The sequence below is a fragment of the Strigops habroptila genome, chromosome Z (assembly GCF_004027225.2).
Source record: "Strigops habroptila isolate Jane chromosome Z, bStrHab1.2.pri, whole genome shotgun sequence".
NCBI classification, from domain to species: Eukaryota; Metazoa; Chordata; class Aves; order Psittaciformes; family Psittacidae; genus Strigops; species Strigops habroptila.
Genome location: NC_044302.2, coordinates 68,239,664 through 68,266,453, shown reverse-complemented (window position 1 = coordinate 68,266,453; position 26,790 = coordinate 68,239,664). Strand labels below are relative to the sequence as shown.

Here is a 26,790-nt window from a genome sequence, read left to right as displayed (position 1 = left end):
GAGATACTGTTACGGATACTTTTCTGTATTAGATTATTCAAAGAATAAAAAAAATTGTTTTTTAGAGACTGTATTTTTTTCTCCTATAAGAAATACCAGACTAGGAAATACAGTTCTTACAGTTATGGCACCAGTTGCATTAGGAGCTTCAGTGGTGCTTACAGAGAAGTAAGTACTTGTGTTGCTAAAATGCAACAAGAACCTTAAACAGCCTTCCCCTTTTTCTTTAAACTGGATAATTCTGTTCAACACTTCTTTCTCAGGAAAGATTTGCCCTGATTTGTGTCGGGGTGTTTTTTTGTTTGTTTTCTTTTGTTTTTTGTTTGTTTGTTCCTGCTTTTTTGTTTGTTTTTTTTTTTTTTTCCTGTTACAAAAAAGAAATTGTGCCTACTTAAGGCATCTGTTCTCTGTGATAGTTGGACATCAGAATAAATTTTGTCTAATATCCAAACAGTACTTTTCACTACTTGTAATCATCTGTGGATTCAGGCAATGACTCCTAGCAGCTTCTGCCAACTGAGTTTTTGAAAACAAATTATCTTCTGTGATTTTAGAGAATGCAAATCCTTCCATGAAAGTTAACGCAGTTAAACAGTTGGTGGTTTTGTTAATAGAGCTTGAAGAAACAGAAACAGCCCATCCTTATAATTTTGTTAGTCCAGACACCTAAATTTACAGAGCTCTATAAAGATGGGTAGTGAAGGTCAAGCTTTGTGTCAGATGGACATCTGTATATTCAGTTCCATGAGGTAATTATATGTGGTGGGCATGTAATACCTTGCCTGTTTCCTGTACCTTTTTTCATTCTTTGAAGCGTACAAGTGTTAGTAACATTGGTGAATATCAGTGATTGTGTTCACTAGATCCCTCAGGAGGGAATACAAGAGCCTTTGATCTACTTACCTTTGAAGGCTGTGGTCCTTGGACTCCAGACAATGTCAGGAGCTTGGCTTTTTCTTTTAAGCTGTGATTTGGCATCCTACCATATTTTCCCTTTCTCTGGAAGAGTCCCATGAGTTTGTCTTAAGGCCTTAGTCTTTGGAAAGACTTGGAGGCTTTTGTTTGTTGTGCTAGAACACTTTTATGTCTTTATAGCTGGACTTGAGTAGGATAAATGATACCAAAATTGAAAACTATACAAAGCCGCGACAATTTCTTTTCTCAGAAAAAGATGGTTGTAGTAACTAAAACCAAGCAAGCAGGCTTTTCTAGGTTGCATAATTTATTAATAAGGTCTGAACCCAGTAGCTTTATGTAAATTGGAAGCAACATGGGATTTGGGTCTCCATGTGAATTTACTTTTGAAGAGTGAGACCATGACATAGAATAAATTGGAACTGCTTTTTGCATGTTTCTGAAAGCTGTGGGAGTAGAAGCTGCTTTGGGGGACTGAAACAGGCAAGTTCTTTCTCTTAAGAATAAGAAGTAACCATCTACAGCTAGAAGGAAAAAAAACCAGCCAGGCTGAAGCAGAAGCACATAGGTATACAGAGGACTGTTGAAGTAGTACTTCAGCTAAAAAGATATGTGGATCTGTGAGAAATAAGCCAAAGTCAAGAAGTGACAATATTAATTCGAAAGCTGGAAGAACTTTGAGCTGTTTGCAGTACTTTCAATTCTAGTGAGACAGAAGTGATAGAAGAGACAAGGAAAGGAGAGACACCTGGATGTTCCCATTGCTAGGAGTTACATCAAAGAATAATTCAGGGATTGAAGAATATCTGTAGTCCAACCTCCTGTTCAAACCAGGATCAGCTACGAGATCAGGATGCTCAGTGTTTCATCCAGATAGGTCTTGAAAACCTACAAGAATGGAGATGACAGAACCTCTCTGGGAACCTGTTCCACTGTTTGACTATCATTAAGTTGGAAAAAGTTTCTCCTTGTCCGAACCTCTTTGGATTCAATTTGTGATCGTTGTCTCTTGTCCTCTAGCTATACATTGCTGTAAAGTAACAGGCTGCATCTTCTTGATAACCTCCTTATAGACACTGGGGGAGACTGTTGTGCACCCTGAAGTTCTCTCTCCTCCAGCTTGAACATCCTATATGAGTCACCCTCCCCTTAGCTCACTCCAACTTTTTCCTGTGTTACGGGGTGGTCATTGTCCTAGATATGTTGTAATAAATGCCAAATAAAAGGTAGTTAATCACTTCCCTTGATCTTCTGGCTATGCTACTACTAATACAGCCCAGGATGGTGTTAGCTGTCTTTACTTGTATGACATGCTGTTGTGGCTAGCTTGCTGTCTACCAAGATTACCAGGTCCTTACTGAGCATAGCTGCTCCTCAGCCAGTTACCCGCCATACCACTTCTTGCTTCCTAAATTCATATCTTTGCACATGTCACTGTTGAATCTCAGAAGGTTCATGCTGGCCTATTCCTCCTCCCTGACTAGGTTCTAGGGAATGGCAGCCCCTCTCTTAAGTATATGAATTGTGTTGTGTTGTCGCCTACCCCCGTGCAGTTCACTGTTATCTTCAAATGTGGTGAGATTGCATTCTTGGCCTAATCCAGGTGATGGATAAAGATGTTAAACAGATTCTAATCCAGAGTCCTACAGTATTCCACTTATCATATTCCACTTATCATCAGCCACTACCATCAGAGCTTTACCATCAAACCATTTTTATTGAAGTTGCAATTTGCCTAGCTAGACTGAAGTCCTAGCTTGGCTATACAAATACTGCATGAGACAGTGCCAAAAGCCTTGCTAAAGTTGAGTTATATTTAATCACTTGCTCTCCATTTGTCCACAGATCTCCTCATTTTACCATAGAATATAACTGGGTTCATAGAATCATAGAATAGTTTGGGTTGGAAGGGACCTTAAAGATCATCTAGTTCCAACCCCCTTCCGTGGGCTGGGACACCTTCCACTAGACCAGGTTGCTCAAAGCACAGTCCACCCTGGCCTTGAACACTGCCAGGGATGGGGCAGCTGCAACTTCTCTGAGCAACCTGTTCCAGTGTCCCACCACTATCATGGTAAAGAATTTCTTCTTAATGTCTAATCGAAGTCTACCTTCTTTCAGTATAAAACCATTCCCCCTTTTTCTATCCTTTCATGTCCTTGTAAAAAGGCCCTCTCCCCTCTCCAGATTGCCTGCAGGCTGCCTTTAGGTCCTGGAAATCTGCAAGGTTTCCCCGAAGCCCTCTTTTCTCCAGGCTGAACAATGCCAACTTTCTCAGACTCTTTTCATAGGGGAGGTGCTGCAGCCCTCGGATTGTCTTCATAGCCCTCTTCTGGACTCATCGAGCAGGTCCATGTCTCTCTTGTGTTGGGGGTCTCAGAGCTGAACGCAGTGCTGCAGGTGGGATCTCATGAGAGTGGAGTAGATGGGTAGAATCACCTCCTTTGACGTGCTGGTCATGCTTCTTTTGACGCAGCCCAGGATACGGTTGGCTTTCTAAGCTGCAAGTGCACACTGCTGGCTCATGCTGAGCTTCCCGTCAACCAACATCACAAGTCCTTCTCCTCAGGGCTGCCCTCAATCCGTTCTCCGTCCAGCCTGTAGTTCTGCTTGGGATTGCCCCGACCCAGGTGCAGGACCTTGCACTTGGCCTTGTGATTGGGTTTTCCAGACATGACTTAGCCTTGGTAAATCCTCACTGACTGATCCCTATCACCATTTTTCTTTCATGAGCCCAGAAATTTGTTCCAAGAGGGCTTGCTTCATGATGTTCCTGGGACTGAAATGAAGCTGTCTGGTCTATAGTTCCTTGGCTTACGCTTTTGCCCTTTTCTGAATATAGTTGCGACATTGGCGTTCTCCATTTCCAGGTACCTCCTCCAATCTCTGTGGCCTTCCAAAGATGATGATGAGCTGCCTCACTGTGATATTGGCCAGCTTCGTCAGAACCTTTGAGTGTAGGCAAGCTGGCCTCTTCAATTTCCATGGGTTGAGTTCTTACAACTAAGCCTGGACTCAGTTCTTGGTGCTAGCAGTTGTTGTCTTCTTTGAGCCCTTTTACTGGTCATAGGGGCTTAGAAGACCTTGTCAGGCAAAAAAGGTGGAGTGTGGTGACCTTCTCTGTGCTTTCCACTATAGTCTGCATTCAATTACCCAGTCTGTGTAGAAGCAGGTCCATGTTTTCTTTCCTACCTTAATGTAGTTTTAAGATCTTCCTTTGCAAACATCAGTCCATGGTGAGCTTTTGGCTTTCCTGACACCATGGCTGCATATTCAGGCAATCTTTCTAAATTGTTCCTTGGATCCCTGTCCCCGCTTCTCTCTCCTGTTGTTTGGCCTTGTAGCTTTCTCATGAATTGCCTGTTTGACCATACCAGGCTCTTTAGGTATCTGTTCTGAGTACCAGGACCACTAATACAGTGCAAGAAATGTTTGAAATTTTGTAAACAGTCTGCTTGTGGAAAAATTTGAAGCTATGCCATTCTACTCCATAGAGTAGAAGATAGTCAAATACGTAGAAACCTTAGGAGCAAGCTTAGTGCTTTAAATAAGGGTTGATTATGCAAGATGTGATATAGTCTTTCTGAAGAGAGTTACTGTGTTAATTAAAATGTGAGAAATTCAGCTTTTTATGTGTACTTTAGAGGGTGTATCCAAATGAATTTGACTGAAAGCTAATACAAGCATTGTATTAGGCAGAAAAGAACCTAACCACTCCTTGAAAACGATTGTTTAGAAGGAATATATAACTTCAGTTAAAAAAAAAAGAAAAAGAAAAAAAGAGAAACTTCAGAAGCAACATAATGTGCTAACATAGTATTGCTTATGTTGAAACTATGTAGTACAAGTAACAAAAGTATTTTTGATAAGAATGTTCTGATGCTGAAACTTTCCAGATTAGAAAGAGAGTGTATCTCCGCAAACAAGCACATGAATGAGAAGATTGAGGAGAAGAAGAAGATAATTAAAGACCTCTCTGAGAGACTAGGGAATAATGAAAAAACCCACAGAGAATTGCAGGAGGAACTTGCAATGGTAAGAGAAAAGGCCTGTGGCACTCATTGTTTAGCGTTTTTTTAACATACTGTGAAGATAATCTGTATTTGTTGTGCTGAGCTGTGGAAGAACTCTGCCATTGTGTTACTCTAATTTTACTGACTTCATTTTGTAAAACAGGAGTAAATATACCTAATACACTGGAGAAGCTAATTCAGAAATATTTTTTAAGTGATATACCGTGTATTTAACTGAATAGTTATTTGCAGAATACTTATTTCAGGACTATGGTTATGAGTAAAGAGTAATTTGTGTTTGCATTCCTAGCAAAGAAAGGAATTTGTAGATACAGATTATGATTCCTTGTGGAGAATGTTCTAGCTTTCTACTCAAGCTTTTTTCTTTTCCAGACTTTATTAGCTACTATTGTAGGCTGAATTATTTCTATTTTGCATAACATTTTGGTTTAAGTGCAAGCATTTGACTGTAAAAAATGCTTGAGAATTGCTTATTTGAGAGCGACAAAGCAGAGGGATTTTAATTTTTTTTTTTTTTTTTTTTTTTTTAGTGTGGTTTTGGCATGTTACAAGTATTTTACTACTTTATTTTGTGAAATCTTTCTTCTTTTACAAGACCAATTGGGACCTTCCCACTGTCTCTACCCACTTCAGCTTTGAATTACAATTTTTTCCATCTCGTTGCGTAGCAGCAGGGACAAAGCAAAGGTCTTAGGATCTAGAAAACCTTCTCTCCTTCCATTATAGAGTTGTATTTGCAGTATTTCATACTTAGCCAATGTAAACTTTTTTTGATACTGGCTCGCAGATTTCTCCTCCTTCTTTTTTTTTTGGAGCTGTGAGTATGGAAGGTAAATGTGGTCTGTTCCCTGCTGCTGACAGGCATTGAGCTAATCAGTGAGATCACATCAGAGGATCATCAGATGTGTTGGTGTCTTCAGTTCCAGTTGATAGAGTTACTCCATACATTGTCTTAGTGTTATCCATTTCCTAGACAGATAGGTAACTAATAAATTGGAGAAAAATCAAATAAAACCTCCCTCTTCCTTCTGGGAGAGTCACAACTTCCTCCATACAAGTGTTAATGTATTAAAAGGCCCTTGCTGGCCTATTTAACCTGAAAAAGTTATCTTATCAGACAAAAAAGGGATACGAAGAGACAAAAGTAGCTGTCTCCCCTAGTTACAGTCAATAATGATTGCTATTTATTAATATAAAATACAATTCCAAGCAAAAAATTTCTTCTAGGAACCTTGAGCAGTTGCTAACTGTCTCTGTGATCCAAGTCTTCCTTTTCATTTTGTGTTCCTTTGTAAAATTTATGTTATGCCTGATGAGTTCAGGACAAAATTCTGTTTGTGATCAAACTTTCTGGTAATGGCAACAATATTAAATGATGTACTCAAAATGTATGTTGCATTACTGAAAGGTAAAAAACCGGAATAGATTGTCTCAGTTAAAAGAACTGTCTTATTCATAGAACTGGTTGTTTTAGTTGTTTTACTGGAACGATTTCAAACCACAAGACTGTCTTGAACAGGTAATAAAAATACTCATTTTCTGAGGACTTGTACTCGTGGTCCCCTATGGGATTAGATTTTTATCACCTTGGATGGCTTTGTATTTTTCCTGAAGACTTTTGTATTTGTTTGAGAAGCAGGAGTGCCTGTGTGTGGTCTTATTTACTCAGTCTGGACAGCTTTTTGTTATTTTTCTTCCCAAAATGAAAAGGCAGATGACTACAGCAGAAACTAAGGGTAGATAATGTTTAATATACTCTTATTAGCCTTCCCTACACCCATACTAAAATTGTGTGAAAATGTCAATGTGTTCTCTTCCCTTCATTCCCCCCTCCTGCTTTCCTGATCTGTTCATTACTTGTATTTTATACTTGTTAGACATCCTGAATATGTTCTTTCCACTCCAGTCTGATAATCTTACATTGGTTTCTCACTGTATTGCTATAATACAAGTTAATGTTTTTCTTTTTAAAATATTTGGGAAATATAACTGAACTAGTGAAGGCTCTTTGTTTTTAGCGAAGGAGACTTACACGGGGACGAAACACATTCTTTGGAAACTTTACATGAAAAAGAACTTTTTCTTTTTTTATTACTCCATTCAATATATAGTGAAGTGGTTATGCTGCTTTTAATATTAAATATCAGCATGTGGCAGAAGTTTGCCAGAATTTTGCACAGATCAAATATGATGGGATATATTGGTATCAAACGAAACTGCTTGTGAATGTTCAGCATGAGCAGGCTCTCAAGATTTCCATTATGTTTTTCTGAGGAAATTGGTCTCAAGCTTGTCCTTATTTCCAGCTGGGGTTTTTAGAAAATTTTAGCTCGAAGAATAGATATTTGGAAGAATGGCTATTGTGATTCAGAACTTGTTTTAAATTGAAACAGCCCCAGCTGTATTCCTGTCCCATGGAAAGAAGAGGTGTCTTTAATAGCTTTAAAAGTTACTCAGGATATTTACATTTCTGGCACCTGGTACTGAATGTTCTTTAATACTTAATACTGTACAAGCAAGAGACGTTGAACCTTTGTTTTATGGGTAACTTTCCAATTCACCAGAATTCATATGAGGAAATTGAAGTCGTTAAAAAGAGTGTATTTTAGTATAAATTTCTTGTAATTTGGAAGAACTGTGTAGTCATTTCCTTCCCTTTGTATAGATACTATCAGGAGTCGCATAATTAGTGTATAAGTAGTGTAATAGTTTGCATCCAGAGCCTGTCTTTTTCTGTATGGCATATAAATCTTTCTCTTACAGCCATGCATGCAGTCATGCTCTGTATACATCTCTGCTGCCTGTAATAGCCTTGTAGGTTATCATAAGCTGAAAGTCAGAAAAGAAGTGTTTAAGAATCTAATTCCTGGATGTAGGCATTAACTTCTTTAATGTAGGCATTCTGTTCTTTAACAGAAGTTTCTTAAGTATTGACTGAACAGACAATGAAACACTCTGAAGATTATGATTCTGTTCTATGAATTCTGTGGGGTAGAATCTGGCACTCAGTAGCAAAGATGTAAACTCATATAGATGATTTATTGTCAACAAGTTTTTCATTTCAATTAACAAAACAAAACAGGAGATGAAGTTTTCATTAATATTGTGCGAATTATTGTTAAATGTTATGTTATCTTGATTCTTGTTTTGCTTGCATTAACTCAGGGGTGAAGTGTTCTTACCCAGATACAACTTGTTATTGTCTTAATTTAAGAAGGCCAGTCAGTCTGAAGCATATGCTTAAATGATCTTCTACAAAGAAACCAGTTTTGTAATTTATTCTGCAAGTGGAGAGGTCACTCAAGCTATGATGTCCCAGTGTTTGAGGACAGGCATCTAAAAAATGCTTTAAAAGTTTTCAGTTCTGACAAAATGTTCTCTGACTAAAAAAAAATAAACCCAAAACCCCAAAGAGATACTTCATCACATTCTTTCTCTGCACAGGTTGTTACAGATTTAGGGGTCTAGAGTAGTTCCATATAAAACTTGAGAATTTTGATTAATTCTATTTCAGGTGATTAAAACAGAGACAAAGTATTTCTTGAGAAACTGTGTTTAATTTACACATGGCTACACACTTTTTAAAGACCCTCTATAGACTTTGGAAAACTAACTAATATACAAAAACAAGGATACTCAAGTATTCAATAGCTATATAACTTGAGCAGAAATAAATAGTAGCCTAAGGAGGGAGATTGTCAGTGAGGGGTTTGTTCTTTTTTTTTTTTTTTTTTTTTATACTGCAGTTTATGCTTGGTTGCTGAAAATTTGTACCACTATTCTTCTATACAGAACATCTTTCAAGTAAACCCCATTTTTTTGTTAACTGTGGAGCAGTCATTTGGAACCTGTTTCTATAAATGCTTTGATTTGGTTCCCCCAAGGTCATCTCTGGTAAACATTCCAATGCTTTTGTAAAAAAATTACTCAAATGTTTTTCAAGGAGTATCTGAACATACATACTGCTTTTTGGTGGCTATGTGGATAATTCTGGCTTTGGCACTTGCTCGGCCATAGATAAAAGGGATTTGTACTGCAGACTGAGTGGGTGAATTAGTCCATGTATTAGAGCTGTATAGGAAAATCCCAGTAACTGTAAACAAAGTAGAGAAAGTTCCTTTTGGAATAATGACAGATTGTTTCAGGACTGGACCCAGTTCCCTGCATGATACTTTTTGATAAGTTTTGATAGGTTTCTTTTCAAAAGGCCTCAAACTCCTGCCTACGTGTTTATTTTATAAATGTTAGCGAACTTGAGATAGAGATGCACATTTGCAGCATCAGGTCATGTGGTCTATTCTGGGAGCGTGCGTAGAGTTTGCATTTATTTCATTCAATAATGGCCTTGTGAAAATGAAAAATCGATGGGACTTAATTTCTGTCCTGGAACAGGTGATGAAGTGATACCAAAGTCAAATACTGGAAATTAAGGAAAGTATCTCTGCAACCAAGGTAGTAAGGAATTGTCTAGATTGCAAATACCCTACTTCCGTAAGCTTAGATAAAACCTTCACAGTGGTGATTGTGAGATATTGGAACAGGTTTCCTGGAGAGGTTGTTGAAACTGCATCCTTGAGGATACTCAAAACTTGTCTGGACTGGACTGCACAACCTAAACTGACTTCGAGCATGGCCCTGCCTTGAGTGGGGAGTGGGACCAGATGACCTCCAGAGATCCTGTCAGGTTAAATTATTCCATGATTGTATGACACTATGCATTCTTATTAGATATTTCTTTTGTCTCACTGTCAGTGAGACATAAGAAATTAGCTCAATATGTTCAGACCCTTTTGAACTCTGAACCTGCATCTGGATTTCCAGCACTGTAGTATTACAGTATTTTTTTGTCAATTTCTGATAATGGCAACAGTGGTTGAAAATGGGAGTTAAGAACGAAAGGTGCTAAATGCTTTGCAGCCCAAGTGTAGACAAACTGGCTAGTCTAAGAATTTCCTTTTGGTCTTTATTGCTGTTGAAAAAGAGACTGAAATTGGCTTACGACGTGTAGATGCAGTTAGCAAATAAAGCACAGAGAGGTGGTGAAGGTTGAATAATCTGTAATGAACTGACTAAATGATGGTAACTTAACTAAACCAAATGAAAATACTGGATGAGGAGATTAAAAAAAAAATCTCATATTTGGCTTTTCTGTGGGAAAAGATTTTTCTGGGAAGATTTAGTCTGACCTTATCTGTGCTGGAGTGGTGTATGTAAAAAGAGTATTTATTTTATTGTGATGCTGATCACATTTTTGTATTTTCTTATTTCTAATATGTGAGGTCTTTGAGATGATATCAGTACATGAGAGTAAATTATTTCAATGTGTTTAGATCCCATAAAATATTTTTACTGGAGCTCAGCAATTACAAGCTCTATTTATATAGATAATTTTATAAAGTAAGAATTAAACTTAGTTATTTTTGAATATATAGAAGTGGTTTGGAAATTCTTTATGAAGTGTAGTACAAACTCTCACATAAGAAAAGGCGTGTAAATGCTACAGGGGACCTAACATTGAAATACACATGTGAATAATATATTAGTTGATATACAGAACATATAATTAAAATTGAAAGAGTAAGGCAAATTTATAAAATATTTAAACTGAATAGTGAAGAACACTGCAGAGAATTAAATGCATTTCTTGTTTTTTTTTTTTTTTTTTTTTTTAGCTTGACATTTATATGCAACCAATATGCAGCAGGTTTTCTGGGGAGTATGTTTCCCACACTTTGAGAAATTCACTCGGTCCTTACACCTGCAGCAAAGCGTAGCTAAAGCAGTAGTTTATAGGGATGATAGTAAGATTTTTCTCAGTACAAAAGGGTAACCTTCCATCACCAAGTAGAAATGGAAATTACTGAAATAGGTGTTAGAATTTAGAATAAAAATAGAGTAATTAAAAGCAATGCGACATATTTGAGCATAACCTTTGTCATAAGGAAATCATGAAGTTATTTAAATCTAGTTTCCTCTTGATTTGGGGGGGGGGGCTGTTGGGGCTGTTTGGCTTTTTTGGGGGGTTGGTTTGTTTTCTAAACTGCTGAGATGTATTAGATTTTGCCAGTCAGCTGCTAAAACTGTACATTTCTTTGAGAAGTCAGAACTACATGTGTCCAAGGGGACCTTAGTCTTGCCTGTAATTACAGATACATGTCTTTGAAAATTGCAAGTTTTAATATCAGATAGAAGTTGAAGGAATGATTTTACATGTCTTTCTATTGTAGTGACTAAAAAATCTGCTGTAATACCTTTCTGCCCTCAGAATAAAGTCAGTGTCTTGATTTGAACAACAGGCTGCATTTAGTAGGCAGTTTTCTTTAAGAAAATTCAGTGATAGGAGCTGAAGGAGTCTGCTGCTTTATATTTCATGCATAAGGAGGAGGTTTTGATACTGAAGAAATCACTATAAAGCATGGAAGATACTAACAATTAAAGTAGGCATGTTTGCAATGAGAATAGGTGTGGGATTTGACTGAGTGCCAGATCATGAATTTCTAGCCTGTCTGCCAGTAGTTTGGTGTCTTTCTGAATGCCCTTGTAGGGTGTAACAATAGATCTCATTGCATAGATGCGTAGTAGTTAATTTATGTTCGTTAAGATATTTTTAAAGCAGAAGAAAATCAAGGCTAGGTTGTTTTTTTTTTTTTTTTTTTTTTCTTTTTCTTTTGACTACCTAAAGTCTTTAGTTCTATTTTAAATGTTTTTTGTGGTTCTGTGTTACTTACTTGTGATGTCATATTGGGTCTTTTGGTTTAATAAAAGGAGTAATGAGAAATATAGCAGGAATTTAAAGGGGAACAAAAATACTGTTGTGATCTCTTTTTCTTCTGTTTACTATTTTAATGGGTTTCTTTTTTCCCCTTCTTGTCTTGTCTATATCCTTGTCAAATAAAGGCCAAGAAACACCAGGTCTTTCTAACAGAGACGTATGAAAGCAACATCAGAGAGCTGGAGTTACTCTTGGACAGCTTTGCTATGTCAGGCCAGCGGACAGCAGGTTAGTTGAAGGTATAAAATGACAGATGCATCTGTCAGTGTTCCAAAGTCACTACATTGTGGGAATTCTGCAGATGCCTCTTGCATTCCCTCTTCTCAACATGCTTTGATTTGATGACATGATAAGAGCAGTTCTCACAGCAGTCAAATGGCCTTGCTAGCTGAGAAAGGGTGACGGAATGTGGACCTGCTGTTGTCAGCCCAGAGCTTGATTTACAAATGCTGGGGTGTATATGATCGGTCAGAAAAGGGCTCACTTGCTGTGCTCTAAATCCAACTGAGAAAAAAGTCCTTACAGTATACCTGCAAAGGGAACAGATGTTTTGCCTGAACTGAGCCAAATTCTGAGGCAACCTTCAGCAACTTAAAGGTCATATATTCAAAAGGTTGTGTAGGACACATGATGTAACACAATACTTTTTACTGCTGATTGTGGACTAGTACTATATTGCATTCAGCGGATCTTACACAGGACAAATATTTTTCTATTTTCATTAAAATTAATTGCAGGTCAGTGGCCATCACTCTGCTACCTAGCTTTATATGCAAGTATTGTATCAAACTCAACAAAATGCTGCCTGCTTAAACATTTGAAACAGTGGCTAACATAAACAAGCTGAACTTCAAAGCTGCTAATTTTTTTTAAACGTGAAAATAGTACACTTCTGAAGATCTTCATTTAAAACCCTCTGTAAAAGTTTTCTCTGTGGGTTCCTTGTAGAAAATCACATACTAGACACAAAATGCTTCTAGCTTAAAGTGGAAGGCAAAACGTTGCTTAAAGAGCAAATGGGTTTATTTTATGTAAATTGTGATTATATGTTTCTGTACTTTCTTAGCAACAGTAGACATAAATGGGTCATATAACACCTTTAAATGATGATGCATTTTTTTTTATCTTCACAAAAAGACTTTTTTTTTTTAGGACTTGGTACTGTCAAAATTAAATAAAGGAACTTCTTGAGGTTTGTGTTGTGCTTAAAAGCCTAGCCTTCAATCTGTGATGCATTGATTTTCTCACGTGGGTTATATGATTTTTTTATTTGGGAACTGGTATCAGTTTTATTCTGTAATTATAAATTTAATTCCTGTGGGGAACACCTATAGGTTTACTGTAGATACGTCAGACAGAAAAGCTCTTCAAATGGTATGTTTTCCTCAGTCTTGCAAAGTTCCACATGCCCAGAGGGGCTTCAGCAATTCTGGGGGGAGCTGGATGCTGCTGCCAAAGTGCAGCTTCCAAAACAATAATTGTCTTTTGGGTAGGTTTTCTGTTCTCCCTGGTGGTAAACCTTGCAGAGAAACAGCTTTGACCTGTTTCTATGATATTAGAGATTCAATAACAGTAACTTCAGTATTAATTTGCCTTTTTTAAGGTAAACTTCAAAAGATCTTTTTTTTTAAAGAGATCTTCTTTCTTAGGCTTCAACATCTCTGCAGAGGCTCCGTTGAGGCAGAAAGTCAAATTTAACTCTACTGTGCATTAAGTCTTTACAGCTAATATTAAAATACTAGAACATAGATAAAGACATAGATTGCACATAGATTAAGACATAGATTAAGTTCTACATATTTAGTACACTTCTAAGTATGAAACAAATTTTAATGCTGTTGCCTTGCTGTGTTGTACTTACAAATTTATTATGTAACAATATTTCTTGCAGTTTTCAAGAAAATGTTTAACGTATTTGAAATGGGAATGCCTAGGTCCAAATAAAAGTGAAAATCTCAAATAAGTCTTTGTAGTCTAGTTAGCAGATTGGCTAGCAGGGGCTACAAGAGCCACATGTGGCTGGGCAGTCTTTCTTGGTGGTGTTTTTAACTTTCAACTCAAGTGGTTGAGTGATCTGCGTAACAATCTGTCAATATGAACATCCAGCTCCTTCACTTTTATGCTGATTGGGCTGTTATTATTTGGTTATATGGAAAAAAGAAGAGAAGATTATGTATTTTTAAGAAGTGAAGTATTTTAAAAGATTATTTTATTTCTTTATACAGTCAAAAATAACAAGCATAAATCCATGTTCTCTCCTTTTAAAGTGACCTTTATAAATTTTCCCCAGCACTGTTATTCTTACTGGGCAATTTGCATGATTTCAGTTTGTCCCTGTTCAGTTTATCATATTTTGCAGTTATTCAGCAGCAGGGTTTATGCTCAGGGAAGCTTGTCTTCATTTCAGGCAAAAAAAAAAAGATTCTGGTTGTAGTAATCTGGAAAAAAAGAAGTGAACTGAGTATGAAGTGCTAAAAGTGTTAGCTGCTTTGAGTTAGTGTCACCGTTTAACAGAGGCCACCAGTATTTACTATTTTGGTCAAAAATCTAAACCACAGCACCATATGAGCTGCTATGAAGAAAATTATCCTGTACAGGCCCAGTATCATTAGTAGAAAGTCTGAAGCGGCAGATTGAAGTGTTTACTCACTTGTATGCCTCCTGTCACCTTCCCACTGAACCTGGCATTTTCCCAGAATTCTTCGCCCAAACTCTTAGGTGATACTGGGCAAATGCTTCAAGTAGTGTTTCTTTTTTTCTCATTGGTGGCATAAGACCTCTCCAGCAAGAGAATGCCATTTGGATTATGTTGCATGTCTCCTGCATAGGTATCTGAAGACAGACAAGATTGAGCCGGTATTAAAGCCATAGTCTTGTTTTCAGCTAGTGTAGGAAGGTGGAATCTGGTATTTCTGTTGGCAGACTGGGTTGCCTAGAAAATGAGGTTGTGGCAAAGGTGAGGAATGCCAGCATAGAAGGTTTAGTGGCAGAAGTCTGGTTTTGGCAAACATGATGTAAATTAAGATAATTTGGAGGTATGTTTCGGTGACAGCATTGCAGGTTGGATCTGTGGAGATGTAGATACATTTAGACAGCTTGATGAAAACTGTGGAATGGAAGTCAACCCCTAGATTGACTCATTTTAAACTAAATGAGAATTGTGAGTTACAGCTTCACTAGAGGTATAACTATGGAAAATAATGCTTTCTTTTTCCTGTGCAACAACATGACCGCAAAATGTTCCTGCTGTACATAGTAGTGAGAAGTTGCTCTTGTAGTGGAGAAGATGGAACTGAAGCCCTGTGCATCTTTAACTATAGCTGTGGCTAAGTGATAAGAGTGATAGTAAGATGTTACTAGTCACTCTCTTAAATGTGAAATCTAAACTTTCCACAAAAGGTCAGATTTTATGAATTCTTCTTTGGTTGATTTTAAATGTAACATTGCTATTTGGGGTGTCTCTAGGAATCAAGATTTGGTTAAGGGCACTGGAGTCTCATTAGGAAAACTTTGCTTTTCCCTGGCTCTGTATACCTTTAGAAACCCTGCTAAATAAGTGTCCACTGGAGTGTCTGATAGGACAGTAGAAGTCTGCCACTGGGACGTGCATTCATTTTAAATTCACTTGTGTGCTATATCGCAGATCTTGCTCCAGTTACTGAAAAAATCTTGCAAACCTTCATTGATTTGACTAGATGTGCCTTTGACAGTGACAGTTGGCTGCAAATCAGAGTGAAAAGTTAGTGTCCAATCTGAATAGAACTCTATGCCTTCTGGTATTATCAAAGGGTCGGAAGACAAGAGGCTAACTAATTTAAAAAAAACCCAGCTGTTGACAATATTTTCTAACTTGTGCATATGTGTAAGTTCTCCACTGACTACCACTGGTGCATTATGTATAGCCTGCAGGACAAATCTATCATTTTTGCGTAATGCTATGAGTAGACTGTCATGCTTATTAGATAAAACTAACCCTAGAATTTAAAAAAAACCCAACCAAACAAAAAAAACCCCCAAAACCCCCAGACAACATGCAAGTCTGTAGGTACACCTCCTTTAGCTGACAAAATTTTATGTAGGCTAAAGAAAAGGCTTAGAATTTAGTATCTGATTTGGCTTTGAGCTGCCCTAGGTAAACTGCTTAGTGTCACTGACCTTTCAGAGGTGATTAACGCTTGCATAATTGTTCAGTTCTGCTAGAAGTCATGACTGTTTAGCCTCTGGAGTTCAAATACCACAGATTTTTTTCACGTCTTTTGCAAAATGAGGGTGCTATTAGTGTTGATAAACAGTGTTTGCTTATAGAACATGAACATGTTAAGACTCGTGGAAAAGTTGATACTATAATTTGTTACAAAGTAAGTTTGTAAATGCTGCATAGTAATATAAATAATGCTGAGAAGAAGAATCTGTCAATAACCTGGTGTTTTGCTGTAACACAAGAAAAACAATGAATAGTTTGTTCTTAGAAATTTAATATCAGCTGACATCTTGTGACCTCTTGATCAATACAGTGTTGTTTTGCTTTCTTAGCACATTGTAGTATGGGCGTTGGAATGCTCAAACTTGTTCATATGTCCCTAATTAAGGCAGTCAGATCAGAAGTCTCTGTCTAAAGGTTTAATAAATAAGTGTAGTATGTGTATAATAGATATATCTGCTTTAAGATTTATAATTGAAACGTTATGTAAGACTCTGCAGACAGATAATAAATTTTTTTTATTTCCTTTGGAATGAAATTCAAGATCATTTAAAAGGTTTTTAAGACCTCTCCAAGCATAACATGGTGATGTGATCTTTGGCTCGGTAAAGGTTTGAGTAAATGAAGTACTACCTTATAATGTGAATGCTTAGTCACAACAGCAAAATAATGTCAGGAAAAGTGTAACATGCTTGAACTTTCAGGCAACATGTTTTTCAAAGTGTGTTATTATGTGGTTTTAAAGTTGGCTGGTCCGACTGAATGACACAGACTTGATCACAGTAGAAATTACATGTGAGACTGCATACCAAATACATTAGGTAGAAATGTAATCCAGAATTTACAGTTCTGTATCTGTATTAAAGCTTTTATACAAATGTCTTTCAGCTGTATTTGCTATAAAAATATGGCTGTTCACCTGCATCTCTTATGGCAAACAAGGCTGGTGTTGAGTATTTTGTATTGTCATTGATGCACTGACTAATTTTAATACCTCTCATGCAGGGCAAGCAGTTTTTTCTGTGTGGCTTTAAGGCTTAATTTTCATTCTGTATTTTCCTTCAGGCATTTGTGAGGACAAAGATAAACCTTCAAGCCTCTCTGTCCTTGAGACTTTGAGGTGTACGTTGACAGCTTACCAGAACAAGCTGGAAGATACATCTAATGAGGTAACACTTGCACTGTTTGGCTCTATGTATTGCCTTCGGCCTGCGACAGTACATACGCTTTGCTTGTAAAAAAGGTCAGAAGAGTGGGAATGTTGAGTTGACAGCTTCACGTATACCCAAAGAAATAATCTCTGTCACTACTCTTTCACTAAGCTAGCCCTACAGTGAAGTTTCACTTAAATTTGGGGGACAGGGAGAAGAGGTTTTTTCTTTAAGTTTAATTTGCTTTTGTTTTCTTGTTAAACCTGTTGAGGTTATTATTTTAAATAAATTTTCAGGAAAATGAACCATTCGTATCTAGGATTCCAGTTAAAAGATGATGATTGAAGAGTTGGGCAGTGTATACTGCAGTATTCCTAAATATACAACACTTGAGCCTCAGCAGTCATTGATATTAGTTATGTAAATGTGCCTGCCCTTGTACATTTAGAAAGTGGCATAATTTTCTGAGATGTGTGTTTATGATGAAATCTCTTCTGGTGCTGTTTTGAGGTCTTTTCAAGTAAAATAGGACCGTAACAATACTTGTAAGTTATCTAGGACAGTAATGGAACTATTTCAATTTTGGAAGTCTTACCCTTCACAAAAATCAAATGTTTTCCATGCAGTCCTACTAGTCTTTATTTCACTGACTGAGAAGTCATGATCTTGCATTTATTGTCTCATTTGTATTGCTAATGTGATTAAATTAATTCTCTTGGGTGTAAATGTTTTATGAATTTGTGGCTTTAAAGGCTGTAGAGAGAAGTTAACTGCGCTGTTAAAGCTTTCTATGCGAGCTTGTAATTCACTTATCTTTGGATAAAATTGGCAAATACAGAAGGGCAGGGTCTGATAGATAAGATTTTAAAAATGCCAGTAGTGTTTTTTAGTTTCTAGGTTTTGTCTTCTGTTTTGACAAATGTGTAGTCTAGTTAGTCACTCACAACATTTAAATAAAGAAAAAAAAAAAAACCAACAACAAAAAACCCCAGGCAAAAAGTGTGTCAGCTTTGCCCTTTTTACTGGGAGAAGAATGGTCTCCCGCAAGACCTTCGAGATTGTTCAATGGGCGCAAAAATAAGTGACCGTGGAAACAATTATACTTTTGCAAACAGCAAGCACTGTTAGGTATCTCCCAGTGAGGTAAGAGAACTGATGCGCATAGTCATTAGGAAACTCTTCCGAGACCCAAGTCTGGAAGCTGAAGAGTAACTAGGAGCATAATACCCACAGCGAATTGTTATTTGGGAGGGGGAATGTCACGTGATAGGCAGCAGAGTTGAAAAGTCGACTCAGCAGGCTTTGGCTTAGTGATGTGCTTTGTTGTGAAACTGTGCCAGAGACAGCAGTGGGGAGACCAAGGGGGTGGCTGCTAAGAAAGCAAAGAGAGTATTCTGACAGAAAGAAGGATGAACTGTCAAGGAAAATAAATCGCAAGCAGAGCAGGACCAACAGATGACCTGCCACAAGACTTCCTAGTAGGACTGCATGTGACTGACCCTGAAGTTGTCATATGGAGCCAGAGATCACCAAGCACCTTCATGGTGCACAGAAAGGGCAGTGCTCTGTCCTTCTTGATTATCCCCACCCGCATAGATAACACTGCTTTTGGCTTTTTATATATTAGATATGTTTAGTAATAAAACTTTTTAATAATACAATAATGCACAAAGGGACTATGAAGGGCACTGTGCAATAAAAACAGGATGTTTTAATACACAGCAGTAAGGGCTTAGTTTTGAGTAATTACGTAGTGGTTCTTTTTATAGATTTTCAACAAGACCCTGCATATTGATGGAGTTATTAATATACGCATACACCTGTATGTATATGTGAAATATGCTGGTAAACTTGTCATGTGTCACCTGTGACTTACTGTGTTAAACATTAGATTAAACAATCTGGTTCATTTGTGTGACTGAATGGTGTATGAGTGTTTTGCTTTTGACAGATAACAGGCTTTCAACTCTCTGTATAGTGCAGAGGCTAGAATATTTTTGGGGAGAGAGACAACACTAGTAAACCAACAAAAAGACTGCAAACATTCCAGTAGCATTCTGTAATTTGCTGTAATTATTTCTAAGGGTTCTGCCAAGTGTCCTGATTTGAGATAAAACAAAAACCTACTTTCCAAAGTAATTTGTAAATTTTGCAAATGGGTTATTTTACTTCTGAGTTGCCCCTTAATGCTTAAGTACCAGTAGTAACCTGAACTATAATACATTCCTATTCAATGCTTTCTTTCAGACGTTTGTATTGCTAACTTCATTATCAGGTAAAGACAGATTATAATGATAATGTTGTTATCTTTTTTGAAAGTGGAAGGTGAAGCTAGTACATGTGCTGATGATGAACTACCTCTAATGTGGTTTCTTGTAACACCACAAATAGTTCAGTAGTTACAATGCGTCTTTGGAACATGTCTGCTTTTTATGGGTATGTGAGTACTATCCAGCACTTCATAAAAAGTAGAGACCAGGCTTGTAGCTGGACAGTTTCTGCAAAAGGCCACTGACTTTGAGAACTTGTTTTCTCAAACCACTGCGCAGATCATGATCTGAATTTATTACATTTTCACATGTGTTTCAAAGTTTGTGTTTTTGTCAGATATTTTGAAAGTTAATGGGAAATTTAATAGTGGACTCAGTTTCAGATTCTGCCACTGCTATTTATCTTAAATCATTATAAAAATCTTAATGCTTTTGTAATAGCACATTATTGTATGGAGTATAAATATTGTCAAAGGAATTGGAAACTTTTTGTTTTTCCCCCCATTTATATACAAAATTTTTGTACTCAAGTGATTATGTAGCCTTTCTGTAAAAGCCTGTTTGACCTCCATATTTTTCACAGCTTGGGAAAATGGAGGCTTTGTGTGAAAAGATGACGAAAGAACTTGAGATATCCAAAGAGAAAATGTGTGCTTTAAGTGAAGAGTTTAAGGTATGATTTCAGGAACTTACATAAAATTTGAAAGTTCTGCAAAAAATGTATTTTTCTGGATTTATGGTATCTTTTTATCTTATCAGAATAAGTCTCTCTGTTGTATTCTGGTGAGCAGATGAGTTTACCTTGCAAGTTTGTGTGAAGTCATGCTGCTCTATGCTGGTTACCACCTTAGGCTACCTAACTGATCTTTTCTGAGCATAACTGATTGCACTTCTGAAATAGTATGAAATAGATTTATCAACTTGCAAAGTACTGTTTTATATTGAAATCAGCATCAGTAATTTTTTCCTGTTACTTGTTTTTCTCAAGAAAAGGGGAAGAGAATTTCATTACCTGTGTTTGTATGAAAGCACATTTTATTAAAGATGTCCTTTCCTTTGTTAATTTTTGTCGTGTTTATCAGACAAGTTAATGCATGTATGAAGCATCAGGTCATCCTTAACAGTGTGCAGCCCAAAATTTCTTAAAGTATAAAATCTACCTGAGAACTGATAAAAATACTTGAGAACTCTTTTCTTTAGTTTCTGAAGAAGAATTTTTTTTAATCTCTGTTTTTGGCTGACACACCACTTTAGTAATGTCCTGTCTGGTTACATCAATGGCCAAGGGAATGAGGAAGTCCTGAGGTCATGGTTAAACTTAATCTCCCAACTGGCAGTATATTATATTACTGCCAAAATAGAATGTCTCTATTCCCAGTGTTTCTCAGATTCTTTTGTTGGGAATATGCTGCTTTATCACTTTAGTCACAGATGCTTCTGCAACACTCATTGAATCTTCATACAAATTGATACTTGCACATGATCTCCTGTCATCTGATTGGAACTCTCTTTATCAATTTATGTTCAGAGGACTTATGTCTTCTGCTTCTGTTGCAGCACCTTTGTAAGGCACCTAAAAATTTTCCAACCCATTGCACCAGATACTTGTATTCTTCATGCAAAAACTGAATTTGCTACACACAGATGGTGATGCTTTTATGCAGTTCACTAGTTTCTCTTTAAATTTTTGCTAATAAAACTGTAAAAATGAATGCAAACTAGATCCAGTATGACAGCATTTGTGGGACAAAATTGACATTGCTTTAATCTTTTAGTATTTTCATTAAGAAGAATAAAAGTTGTCACTGCCTGATGAATTTAGAATTATCTTTCCTATTATATTTCCCATATAAGCAGCTATGATTTTATGGAAAACAAACAGTGCTTGCAGCTTGACCTTTAGCAAACTTTAGCAGCACTGGAAGTGCAGTGCTTGTAGGAGTGGAAAGCATGTGTATCTGTCCACTCCGTCTCAGCAATCTTCTGGCTGAAAAGGGGTAGTGTATTAAGTTCATTTACCTTGCGAGATTTGGTACTGGTAACGTAATGATTGTATGTATGACCATTTCTGATTATTACTTTCTTCTGATGGTCCAATCTCCAAAGAGAGTCCTTGTATTTTTTTACTGTGCCGACGGTGGGTAACAACAGATGTCTGTGTTGTCTACCTACTCAGCTGTAATGAATCAAGAGATTTACTTAGGAACATAATGTATCTTTTCAGTAGCTCTGAGAGCTCTCTACTCTGTGGAGGATAACTTGTGTCCATGCATTCTGCATCTCAGTTGCGGGCGTAGAGGGGATTCAGAAGGTCACTGCATCATGGAGCTTTTAACTCTGAGATGGATTTCTGATGCTGTCTAATTACGAGATGTGGAGAAAGACTGTTGTTTGTTAGTTTTGAAATTCTATTATTGAAAAATAGTTAGCCTGGAGCCTTCTGAACACATGTGGCTATATGACTGTTTATTTCTTCAGATAGTGAGCACTGGATTAAGGTAAAATTTTATAGAGTAAAATTCTTTTCTGTTCCATGCCTCTGTTCTACAGGAAGCTCAGGATAATCTAGCTGATGCCAATAAAGAGTTAAATCATTTGCACACTAAGTGTGCAGACAGAGAGACTTTAATAGGAACTTTAAAAATTGAACTACTGAATGTACGGCAATGCTGGGAGAAGGAGAAAGTACGTGTCACAGAATCTGAAAATGAAATCCAGAAGCTTACCAGGGCTTACCAGAAGGATGTGGAGGTATTACCAAAGACAAGATGGCTGTCAAAGAGAGTCTTTATTTAATCTCAACTTTATACATTTACATATATCAGATGGTTATTCTTAGTCTTAACAGATTTATCCCCAAAATATGATTTTAAGATATGTATTTTGAAATATGTATTTAATATCTACAAGATCTCAGGACAGGTTCTCCTTCCTTCTATATCAGAATTAATAACTTAACTCTTCCAGTGTTCTGAATTTTTGAACAACTAAGTTTATTTAAAGAGCTATTCCTGATGAACAATGTTTTCTTTCTTTCAAATTGAAAGTTAACAAAAATGTTTTACAATTGGAACATACAATAGTCATCATCATGTGTGGTTAATTACTGATTCACATGGCAATTTGATAGATAGCAAATGTGGAGTTGAGGTAGTTTTGCCTACATGACACAAAACCTGGAAATTCTTATTTGTTACCTGTTAGCTTGTTGTGGTGTGCTATATGTAGGAATTGCTGCACAAAGTGGTGTTTCAGAACTGTTTTCTCTCTCCTTGTATTTGTTTACAGGTGTTAGTTTTATCGCTTTTCCTCCCCCAATAAAGCAAAAAAGTACTAGCAATAGCGATGATATACTTTATCATGGTTGTGCATATTGAGTTCATTACTTCCCCAAATTTGGACATGGATGCCAACTGACTAAAAAGAAAACATTCTTTCCACCTCTTTTACAGTCTGGTATTTAATTTGTGTCCACATGAAGCAGCTGGAATTGTTATACACATCAGATAATGATTAAAGTGAAGGAAACTAGAAGCTTGGCTGTATTGTAAAGTCAGCGTGTCTACAACAGTGTGGTTGCATTCAACATGTGTGAATTGATTTTGGGTCTTGGGATCCCTTTTTCATGCCAAATGGATAATTACCATCCTTGGTTTGTCACAGCTTAAGCAAAAATGTAATGGTTGTGGCACACTGTATTTTCAGTAGGGAATGAGGAGATCTGCTAGAAATAAAGTTTAAACTAAACTGCAATTTTTTATTGCCTAAAAATACCATGGAGTAATTTTGAGAAAATGCACTGAAGTGTAGTGGAAAGGCCTCAGAAAAAACATAGTTCCCCATCTCAGTAATCTACAATTTCTTAATGTAAAGCCTTATCCAAGGCCTCTAGAAAACAGTGAGAACTTTTACAATGGTTTACTGACTTTGAATAAAGGCTCTGTTTCTTGTGGCTTTTGAGGTACAGCTTTCTATTGTTGTCTTAATCGAAATTACTAAGTTGCCTATATGTACTAAAAGGATGAAGGCTGGAATTTCTGTTGCATGCTATTGTTGCTGAAGTTTATTTATAACTTGCATCAATTTATTATTTTTACACTAAAATATTTATTTATATCTATTATATTTACATGAAAATCAGTGTAAATGAATGAGGCATGGCTTGAGTATACTGATGAAGCTATATTATTCACACATAATTCACATGAAAATATTTTTTTAAGGACTTTAGAGTGGTAATTGTGTAAGCAGTGTGCTGTGCTGCTAAGCTAATCAGACACCTTCCTATGTGCTGTGCAGGTATAGGAGGTGGGTACAATTTGAATGTACCTGAATGTGTTAACATGAATGATCAGATTACATCTACTAATAGCACGGAAATTTTTATTTGTATCAGGTACTAGTGGCCACTGCAAGACTGGGCTGGCTTTATTTGTATACCATATCTAATCAGACAGATTTTGTAATAACCATTTCTGTACTCTGGCTTTAATATGTATGACTGCAAATATTAACAAGGGATTGAGGAATTTTGAAAAGATTTGAGAATGAGCTTTGTGGTTTTTTGAGCTGTGTGCAGCTCACATTACTACACATATGATGCATCTCTTTGGATTAGAACACTGTTCAGATACAACAGCTAATTTTTCTTTTTGTCTCAGGAGAAGCTAACCTTCCTCCATAGCTTATATCAGCGTTTGGTAGCAGGCTGTGTGCTTATAAAACAACCAGAAGGCATCCTAGATAGATTCTCTTGGTCTGAGCTTTGTGCAGTCTTGCAGGAGAATGTTGATGCCCTGATCTTAGACCTCAACGGGGCTAATGAGAAGGTAAGTGTCCTTAGGCACCAGCTACCGCTATTAAATTCAGTGACATTTGTCCACATCACAGTATCATTAAAAAGGACTGACATTCATCTTATTTCAAAAAGAATTTGGACGTTAATAATTCAATACCATTAATTATGGCTTGTCTACAACTCAGTTTGATGCCATTGCTGTGGGCATGTAAATATGACTGAAGTCTGTATGAAGTCTCTAAGCTCCACTTTCTGTGCAGGACATGCTAATAGTACTAGCCAATATTAGCCACAGGGACCTAATTAAAAGAAAATAAATTAATCTTACTGATGAAGCAATTCAAAGAACTTAGTCATTTACACTAATAAAGCAAGTCTTTATTTTAGCCTAAAACAGAAACAAAATGCGCTTACTTCTGGATCTTCATCTTTAATTTTAATGTTTATGATTCAGAGGTACTATCTGAAAAGATGCTATTGTGTTTATTTGGTTTAATTGTAACTTTTGAATTATGAAATTTGTGTTTAGAAATACAATAGAAAATATTTTCATAAAATACATCAATATTTGTTTAAGGGAGAAGCTGTACTTTTCTGAAGGATTTTAATATGAAAAAGCTTACCTGGCCTTTCTCCCCAGAAATCCCTGTGTTTTCAGGAAAGAAAAGACTTCTTTTTAAATAACTTAAACTGGCTCCAAAGGGTAACATATGCTACTGTTTAGGATTTCAGTTCATGTTCTGCCTGCATTGATCAGGCTAGTCTTACAGTCTAATACAGTGACTCCAGATCTTGGCTGCTCTGATATTTTGTTCTTGAGGCATGGGAGGAGAAAGCTCTTTCAGGTGTTTCTCATCTGCTGGAATTGTGGCCTCTTTTCTGGCCTGATTAAGGGACAAGGGTGGTTACAGTGAACTGTTTTCACTCTGCCCATTATTTAGTAAACACCCCAGCAGTCAATGGAATTTACTAAAGAGGGATTATGCAGATTGGATGTATGTTTCTATTTTCCTTTTGAAGTCAAGGAGGAAAGGGAATGGAAGGGAAGGGCTTGAACATTGTTGACAGTGTTTGGGGGGGTTGTGTATTATTGTTTCTTGCTTTTTAATTTAGTATGGTTATTGACATTGATTGTGAGTTCTCTAGGGCTCTTTTCATGTTCCTGCCAGCTTTCCAGGGATTTGAGGCAGTTACCTTTGTGTTACCTGCTTACTGAGAACAGGTTTTTTTCTCCTGCAGTTCTGTGTGGTCTATTTGGGAGGTATCTTGCTGATATTCTAGTAACTAGTAACAAAGTATAAGCATGTGTACTTAGAGGTCAATGTTAGCTTGATTCATTCCTCCATTTAGTTTGCATGGGACCTGCAAAGCTAGACCACAGAGTGAATCCCTTCATGCTTGTTGAAACCACATCATAAACAAATGAGCTACTTGGGAGAAAAACATTCTGTGCACTGAAGTTTCCTGACATTATTTTAATACTGAATAATATGTGGAATGTTTCAACTTTCCAGTAAAACAAAAAAAAAATAAAATAAAGGGCTATTTTTTCATTATTACTTCCAACTCTTGCAAAATGCTGAAGGACTGGTATACTTGGGTTACTAATTTAGCAGCACAAGATTTACTGCACTTGTTTCAAAGTAGTACAGGAAGTGTCTAGTTCAGGTTTCCAACAAAGAAGGCAACAGGTATATGCAAGGTGGTATAAGGATGACAAAACTGAAACCAACAAAAATTTATTATTCCTAAATATGTCTCAGTTTTGTTGAAAGATTCAAGTAAACAATCTGTTATGAAAGGTTTTTACTTAGTTTTAATAAATGTGTTGAAGGAATTACAATTTGGATTTTATGCTGGAATAGCCTGTGCTTAAACTAATACATACAATTAAAGTAAAAAGGTGTTTTGGGAGGTAAAAGAATTTTTTAAAATGCATGTCACACAGATATCTCACCTAGAATGTATTTGTAAGAGCAAGTCTGATACTGTGAAGGAGCTTCAGCAGAGCCAGGAAGATGCTTTTAGCGAAATGGCTGAACAGATGAAAGCACAGGAAAGCTGTTGGCAGAAACAAAAAACATATCTGGAACAGCAGTACTCTGGTCTCCTTGGGGAAGTTCATGCAAGGGCACAGGTATGGTGCTGTGAACCTCTGATTTTTTTATTTTTATTTTTTCTTGTAAATATTTAATAGATTGTTTCAGTACTTTTTAAGCTACTAACCAGTTTAAGGTTGTTTGGGAATTTCAGTATATCTTTAAAATAATAATTAAAAGAATAAATAAAAACTCAACACCCCACCCTGCTCGCTAATATTAACTTCACTTATAATAAGAAATAAATGACTTTGTTAAAACGTTCCAGAAGTGATTTGTTTAATTTGGTGTAGCAATTGCTATTGATTTTTCTTATTTTGAGAATGTTAAAGCTGTAAGACTGAAATGCCCTATTTTAGGAATTTATAGGGCAGCAGTTACTTTTTCAGTGTCCTGATTTGCAAAGACTCTGTAGAGTAATGGTGATGTGGTGTCATCTGGTCATAAATTTAGGTATATACATTCTGACCAATTAGCAGTTACATTTGTAGATTTCAGCAGTATTGAAGGACTCTGTTATACAGATACTACAATGAGCAGTGGTTCACAA

At 36.7% G+C, this 26,790-nt stretch overlaps 1 protein-coding gene across 2 annotated transcripts in view; it reads left to right on the top strand.

Moving 5' to 3' along the window:
* The window catches only part of CCDC171 (coiled-coil domain containing 171), a 148,426-nt gene that overhangs the window by 32,586 nt on the left and 89,050 nt on the right, over positions 1–26,790 (top strand). For both annotated transcript variants that reach the window (XM_030470913.1, XM_030470914.1), the window contains exons 9-15: positions 4,812–4,950; positions 11,847–11,949; positions 16,988–17,091; positions 19,927–20,016; positions 21,894–22,094; positions 24,005–24,172; positions 26,090–26,278. In XM_030470913.1, coding sequence (XP_030326773.1) covers positions 4,812–4,950; positions 11,847–11,949; positions 16,988–17,091; positions 19,927–20,016; positions 21,894–22,094; positions 24,005–24,172; positions 26,090–26,278 — 994 coding nt within the window. The remainder of the gene's footprint in view (positions 1–4,811; positions 4,951–11,846; positions 11,950–16,987; positions 17,092–19,926; positions 20,017–21,893; positions 22,095–24,004; positions 24,173–26,089; positions 26,279–26,790) is intronic.